Source organism: Drosophila tropicalis, unplaced genomic scaffold, assembly GCF_018151085.1.
Source record: "Drosophila tropicalis isolate 14030-0801.00 unplaced genomic scaffold, ASM1815108v1 contig_573, whole genome shotgun sequence".
NCBI lineage: Eukaryota > Metazoa > Arthropoda > Insecta > Diptera > Drosophilidae > Drosophila > Drosophila tropicalis.
In genome coordinates this window covers 5409353-5416863 of record NW_027173049.1, presented here as the reverse complement: position 1 = coordinate 5416863, position 7511 = coordinate 5409353, and the positions used below count along the sequence as shown (strand labels likewise).

The 7511-nt window shown below is 34.2% G+C and overlaps 1 protein-coding gene across 1 annotated transcript; it reads left to right on the top strand.

The window, feature by feature from the left end:
- The first annotated feature begins 4308 nt into the window (after positions 1 to 4308).
- Prosalpha6 (Proteasome alpha6 subunit) lies at positions 4309 to 5468 on the top strand. The gene is made up of 3 exons (XM_068287641.1): positions 4309 to 4382; positions 4451 to 5089; positions 5145 to 5468. Exons 1-3 carry the CDS (start codon positions 4380 to 4382, stop codon positions 5358 to 5360), a joined length of 858 nt encoding a protein of 285 aa, XP_068143742.1. The 5' UTR covers positions 4309 to 4379; the 3' UTR covers positions 5361 to 5468.
- Positions 5469 to 7511: the final 2043 nt, after the last annotated feature.

The window sequence follows — 7511 nt, the reverse complement described above, 5'->3', positions numbered from 1 at the left end:
GGTAATGAGCTCACCTGATTTAATCCTTGCTCAGAAAATCCATGCTCTTTTGCTGCTACTTGTTTTTTTTCACTCGTCTTCGCACTATGATGGTCACTTCCTAAGTGATTTTCTCCAATTTTGTGCCTATGCTCAAACGCACGCTTGCTCTGCCTACTTATATCCTAACGGTGAAAACATATGATGCATCTTGCGCTTTGGCACGCGTCACGGTCTCCGTCCCTCTCTTACGCTTTCGAACGCCTTGCTCTTTCTTTGGTGTCGGCTCGATCTAGTATTATTTGTGCGCGGGATTCAGCTACCCTTCCCCTAAGCAGTTTACTTCTGTGCGAGTGAAGCAATTGTATTGCTGCAGACCGCGAATCTCAAAGATAAAAATATATTCTTTTTATTTTGCGTTCAAAAAAAAAAAAAACATAATTTGAATTGCCTACATATGTATGTACATAGATATTTACTTATACTTAAATGTATATACAATATTTCAAATATGTAAAAGCATATAATATGTAAAGTATTATATATTACCAACTACACTATCACTCGTTGCAAAGGACGGCCGTGTTTCTTTTGCGCTTATCAAATCTTATTTTTTTTCTCGCGATTAAATAGTTTTGTATTATTTATAAACGCACTTTCTGCTTAACTAAAACTTTAACATCCGAATTTTATTTTCATTTCGCGATTGCTAGTTACTAGTTTTACTAGTTTTTGTGCACTTGCAAAATAAAATCGAACAATTCCAACATACATACATAAATTTAATCTTACAACAAAACTTGTATTAGTGTTGTTGTTTTACTTGCTCTTTAGGTCATGTCTTAAATTTTATCGTTGTAGCTCTTGCGTACATATTTTTGGTGCATGTGTTCAATTCGACGCGCTCTTTCCTATTTTTGTTTGATTGCGCTCTCGTCTTTTGACTAGCCGCGACTCAATGATAAGTGTTTTTGTTTGTGTAAACACACACATCACTTGAACTTTTTACTCTTTATTTGTGAAGGCTTACTCTGCACATTAACCCTTGTGTCAGAACTGGTCGTTATATTCTTATACACATATATATATTTATTCCTCTTTTAAAATTAAAATAAATTTTTTATAAAATGGTTGTGTGCTCTAAAAATAATTGCATGGTTGCCACTAATGCGGTTGACTCCCATGATTATATTCTTTGTTGGTTTGTTTCTAGGCTAGACCCTGTTGTCACATCTGGGGATGTAATAGCCTATATTCAGAAGAAAGTTAACGTCTCGAATATTGCGGTGGAAAAGTTTAAATTTTCCTATTCTCGGGACATATCTTCCTTTAAAGTTAGTGTTTCTGCCAATATCTTTGAAATCATATGTAGTGAAGATTTTTGGTCGAAGCATATAATAGTCAAGGAATATACTGTAACGTCAAAAAATTAATTTCGTCCTTCCTAATCTCTACGTAGATAGTCTTTCTAGTCAAGATTAGAACAACGACAGTTATACCGTTTCACAGTTAATAGACGAAGAACAAATGACCAACAACGACAACATTTACATCGAGCATTTATGTACATACAAAACACCCCCCAATCACCGGATTTGAATCCCATCGAACATGTGTGGCACTTATTGAAACAAAGGATCCGTTCTCACCACATAACGTCAAAGGATACCCTCAAAGAGGCCCTACGCGCTGAATGGAGCAAAATCACCACTTCGGAAACGTCCAAACTGGTAAACAGCATGAAGAGACGTTTGCAGGCTGTAATACAGTTGAAAGGAGGGCCAACAAAATATTAGCGTGTTTCAGTTGCCTTGGATAAAACTGATTACGTTACGTGTGCCAAAACTTTTTGATGAAAATTTGTGCCTATATTTACATTTTTGTATTTTGCAAATGAACCAAAGCTGAAATATAATTTTTTTTTGTTCAAGATTAAATATAATATATGAGTTTAATAAATGTAATTTTTAATTTACATATAGCTGTGTTAACAAAAAAGTTACAGCTCTTAGAAGTTGGATTTTTCAAGTGTGCCAATACTTTTTTGACTCACTGTATATCTGATTCATTCCTGCGTCTAGCATTCCAGTATGAGGCCGATATTTAATATTTTGCTCATTTAAAAGTGGTAATTGGTGCTATGGACAAGGAATGTCCGCATTGTCATGCTCTGAAATTCAAAAATGAGCCAGCTGGGATGTGAAAAGTGCAACCACCTGAACCATTGAACGGCTTACTTATCGGCACAGATCCAGATACTAATGTGTTCCTGAAGTCAATTCAAATGACATCGTTCGAAGCAACAGAAAAATTTCACGCATATACCACATTCTTACATATGTATGTATGTACATACATACATACATTTACATATGTACATACATAAGTACTTACAATAAGTAAGCTTTTTTTTTGTCTACACTAGAAATTAATAGGAAATTATTTACATACATATGTGGCAAAACGAAAATTTCGTTCACAATGTAGAAAAATTCAAAACTTTGCACTTCAAATAAAAGTGGTCCTTGTCAACTTTCACACGTAAATCAATTAAAATTTGGAAGATTTAAATTTTTTCCCAATTTTTCTTTTGAAAATTTTAAAAATTCCAAATTTTATATCAGAATCAATACAATTGAATTAGTGATTAGCGATTAGTGCTCGTCAACTTACAGATTTTAAAAAATCAAAATTTTGAAAAATTCTAATTTTAAAATTCTGAAAGATAAAATTTTGCGACCAGTTCAGTTTTTAAATTCCAATTTTAGTCGGATTTTGCAATTGATGTTTATAAAATCTGTCATTATTAGCTCTTATATTTTTACAAAATCCAAATTTGTTAACATCACGATTTGGAAATTCTAAAAATTTGAATTTCCCCGCCAATTCATTCTGGAAATTCACAAAATTTTTAAACTTTGCAATTGAATACGATGAAATCAGTCCTTATTCACTTTCAAATTAGAAAACACTGAAATTTTTAAAATAATAAATTTTTTATTTTCGAAAATTTGGATTTACGAGAAGTGGAATGATCCTAACCTATGAAAAAACAAATAGGAAAAGTTCTAACTTGGGAAATACATAATACAAAACTTATCGAATAATTTAAAAACGGGATCTTTCGTATTCGATTCAAGTTTTGTATAGTTTATTATCGATTATCGAATCGAACGGCTGCCGAAGACCTCACACAAAAAAATCATGATCAAGAGGGTGGGGGAGGGAGGAGGAAGCAGATCTATGTCGCTTTGTTGAGAGAAGACACATGAAAAAATTGTTCGCTGCTTTGTTTTCTCTATCTTTTTCTTCAATAAGATTATTTGCTGCACTCGTTTTCTTGATTTGAGGCAGAATTTGATGAAGTTTCATTTTGCGCAGTGTAAAGCAACATACGCACACAAGCAAATGCACACATACAACTAAACTTTTTTAGCGCTCTCTTTGTGCCGGGCCCCGATTTAGATAGACTATTCTCTCTGACTAGACAGAGAGACATAGGCGGACCAATCACGGGTGTTTCAGTGTCGTCGGTCCTTGTCTCTCACGAGCAGTGAAGATAAACAAAAATCTGACGCGCTGCAGATCTGACGTCTGACGATTTTTAAAAATAATTTCCTACCGCCACGCGCCTAAGAGAGCTTCGCTCTAAAAAGTTTAATATTTTGAATATATATTGAGTTATACATACTTATTTGTAAGCCTTTGCCCATGTTTATATGTACATGCGTATGTGTATGTATGTTTTAAAAGCATCCCTTTAGTAACGTTTCAACTAAATTGAACCTAAACATAACATATTGCACGTATTTAATTAAATACATATAAGAACCTATCGGCAGTATTGCCGATTTAAATATTTAATCAGTTCAAATAATTTTTATTTTCGAACGTTAAACAAATGCATTTAGTTTTAAGTTTAACAGCCACATGCCTTTGATTGGCATTTATGTATATCATATAGCAAAAATGTAAACAATGAATGACAAAAAACAAACGGAAAGAAACATTTGGCAACGAAAATCGCTGACCAATCTGAAAGATAAAGTTTACATGCAGAGTTTTAATATGTCTACGGCAGCTGTTAAGAGATGGTGGGTGGTGTAGTGTTAATCGCTGTTTTACATCCACTGTTAATATTAAGTATTCCCCAGCGATGGATTTAGTGAGAATCGGGCTTTAAGTAAAAGTTCACGTGTTGATGTTTCTTGAAAATGTTTTTAGTGGGAATTGGGTAGTATACGGTTGTGATTCATATCCACCAAGATGACAGAAAACAACCTGATGATATCGATAAAGATGTTTATCGATATCATCAGTTTGTTTTCTGTCCATCTTCAATACAATAAACTGTTTGTCATTATTCACTCCAGACACGGGTAAAGCTTTGCTTTTGAAGAATGGTGAGGAGATAATTTTTTTTCTAAGTTGTAACGAATACAAAGTTATTAATCCCAATATTTTAATTTAGTTTCGCAATCAATATGATAGTGATGTTACAGTATGGAGTCCACAAGGTCGTCTGCATCAAGTAGAGTATGCGATGGAGGCTGTTAAACTTGGAACGGCTACTGTTGGTTTAAAAAAAAAATCTCACTCTGTTCTTGTTGCTTTGTGCAAACCTTTATCGGAGTTATCTGCTTCGCAGCGCAAAATTATTCCGATTGACGACCACTTGGGTATTTCGATTGCTGGCATTACGGCCGATGCTCGAGTGCTGAGCAAGTGGTTGCGCTCTGAATGCTTAAATTACAAACATTCTTACGAAAGCATTTACCCGATTTCCCGTTTGATAACAAATTTAGGAAACAAAATGCAAACTACTACTCAAAGATATGATCGGCGTCCTTTTGGCGTAGGACTGCTTGTTGCTGGATATGATGAAAAGGGTCCACATATTTATCAAGTGGTACCTTCCGCTAATTACATTAACTGCAAAGCAATGTCTATAGGATCTAGGTCTCAAAGTGCCAGGACTTACTTAGAACGCCATCTTGGTAGTTTTAACGATTGTACCACAGATGAAATTATTTGCCATGGTATAAATGCAATTCGGGGTTCTCTTTCAAATGATGAATTGATTACTAAAAGCGAAAATTGGTCTCAATTGGTATATTATTTGTTTTGTGTTCTTTTGCGCCTAAACTGAAATAATTTGTTTGCAGAATATTACCATTGCCATTGTAGGGGAAAGGTACAACAAGTTTACAATTCTTACTGACGAAGAAACCAATAAATATCTTGAAATGGCCAATGTCAGTAATAGTCTAGATGATCAACGCAAACCAACTCAGGTTGTCGGTACATCAGGGTCAGATGATGACCCAAGGCCCGGACCAAGTGACAGTGACCCCCAAGTGGCAGTTGGTACGATGGAATGAACTCAATATAATAGATGCTTGTCACTATGTTGTGGAAATCATACATGAAATATACATTTTGAATAAAACTGTGTTTTTAAAGGTTTTGATACAAAACTTGCAAAATTACGGGCTTAACTTTGAATGTGAATGGTGAAATAAGAACTCGTATATTTGTAGTTTTTATTTGTGTATCAATGTTTATTGTGTGTTCTTTTGGGTTCGATTGAATATATGGGCATTGTCGGAAAAGGGTCAACCACAAGATTCAAACATAAAGTACCAAAGATCTGTCTGTTTTCCATTATATTTTATTGGGAATGTTCCAATGTTATATTTTTGGATAGAAATAGTGAAAAAAAGTTCAAATGTACAAAATATTTGTACGACAAGTTGAGTTCGTGTTTTTAGTAAATTTGCTACATTTTTACAGATTACTCTTTAAATTATTTGCGGCATTAGAGGTTCTGTTACCATAAAGCAGAGCCCGGCACTCATATCCCCCGGGGGACGAACACGTTCGGCACCTCGTATGCGTGTAACCGAACGGCTGCCGAAGTCCTCACACAAAAATCTCAAGATCATGAGGGTAAATTTAGTTTCCCTCAGCATTTCGACGCAAGCAGATCTATGTCGCTTTGTTGAAAGAACACACATGAAAAAATTGATCGCTGTTTTGTTTTTTTCTATCTTTCTCTTGCATTAGATTATCTGCTCTACTAATTTTCTCAATTCTCATTTTGCGAAGTGTAAAGCAACATACGCACACAAGCAAGTGCACACATACAACTACATTTTTGTAGTGCTCTCTTTGTGCCGGGCCCTGCCATAAAGGCGGAAATTGTCATTCTTTCTTGCATTACGAACGGATTGCTTTTTGCCTGTGTGCATTCAAAAACCGGTTACAAGTTCCATTACTTTCTTAACAAATGGCCGCTTTTCCTTCTCGGTGCACGAATTTATGGAATTTTGTGATGCAGAAAGTAATGACGTGACGAAGTTTCATTCGGGTTTCCATTACCCAAGCATATTCTTTTATGAAAATTGTAATGCAGAAATTCTGCTGCCTGTAGAAAATACAGCATACAATTTCAAAATCGCTTATGGATTGATAATGTACTTGCATTATAACTCAATATACCTGCAAAGCATTTTCTCACTATATAGAATGGCATACTTCCATGCAGTGGAATTACATAAATAATTGATTCCAAAAGCAAAAAAAAAACGCTTTTCATATGCTCCAGTAATGTATAATTATTTATTTAGAAATTATTATGATATTATATTATTATTTACATATTATTATTATATTATATTATTATTTACATATGTACATTTACTTAAATGTACCTATATTTTCCATATTTATATTTTTTTATTATTTAATTTTTACAATATTTACATTTTCTTTATGCCTTAATCTATATTTAAATTTTCTTCTAAGTTAATTTCATTTTCTTTATCTTTAAAATTAATTTTTTTTTTTGTTTTCAAACTTTTGTCGACCTTTTTGGACTTTAAAGCAGCTACGGATGGTTGATATGTAGTACTTTTCCGTCCATCCTTCAGTTTTAATGGCATCTGTTAATTAAATATTATAATCAAATCAAAAATAAAATTAAGATGTTTTATGCATACCAGATAGAGCCTCCAAGAACACGTCTGCACAGCACAAGAATTTATAAAAGTGACGCGTTGCCGCGTAAGCCGAAAGTTACACACACATGCAATTATGCACTTGTATTTACACACATTAACACTGCTCACACAAAAGGAATAGGCATACACAAAGAAACCGAACGATGGAAAAACGCGTGCCACGCACAAAACGAAAAGTGCAAAACGAAATTCGGGAGACGTCACAACGCCGAAAATCGTTTGATGGTTAGAGGGGAAGGGGCATTAAAAAACGAAGTTGAATACGGCTCGGTGCCTTCGTCCAAGCAGTCGTTTTTATTTTGTGCATTACAAATGCGCTGGAAAAAAAATTCATAGGGAATGCATTACATTTCGGCCATATAGAATGCATTATTTAGACCGACCACATTTTGCTCTCCGCCACTGGGTACGGAGTAATGTAATGCTTTAAAGTCCAAAAAGGTCGACAAAAGTTTGAAAACAAAAAAAAAATTAATTTTAATGATAAAGAAAATTAAATTAACTTAGAAG

What these genes read in the sequence shown, in the direction of transcription:
- Prosalpha6 (XM_068287641.1), top strand. An exon ending in GCGAAAATTGGTCTCAATTG is followed by an intron (nt 5,090 to 5,144) that starts GTATATTATTTG and finishes ATTTGTTTGCAG; the next exon opens with AATATTACCATTGCCATTGT.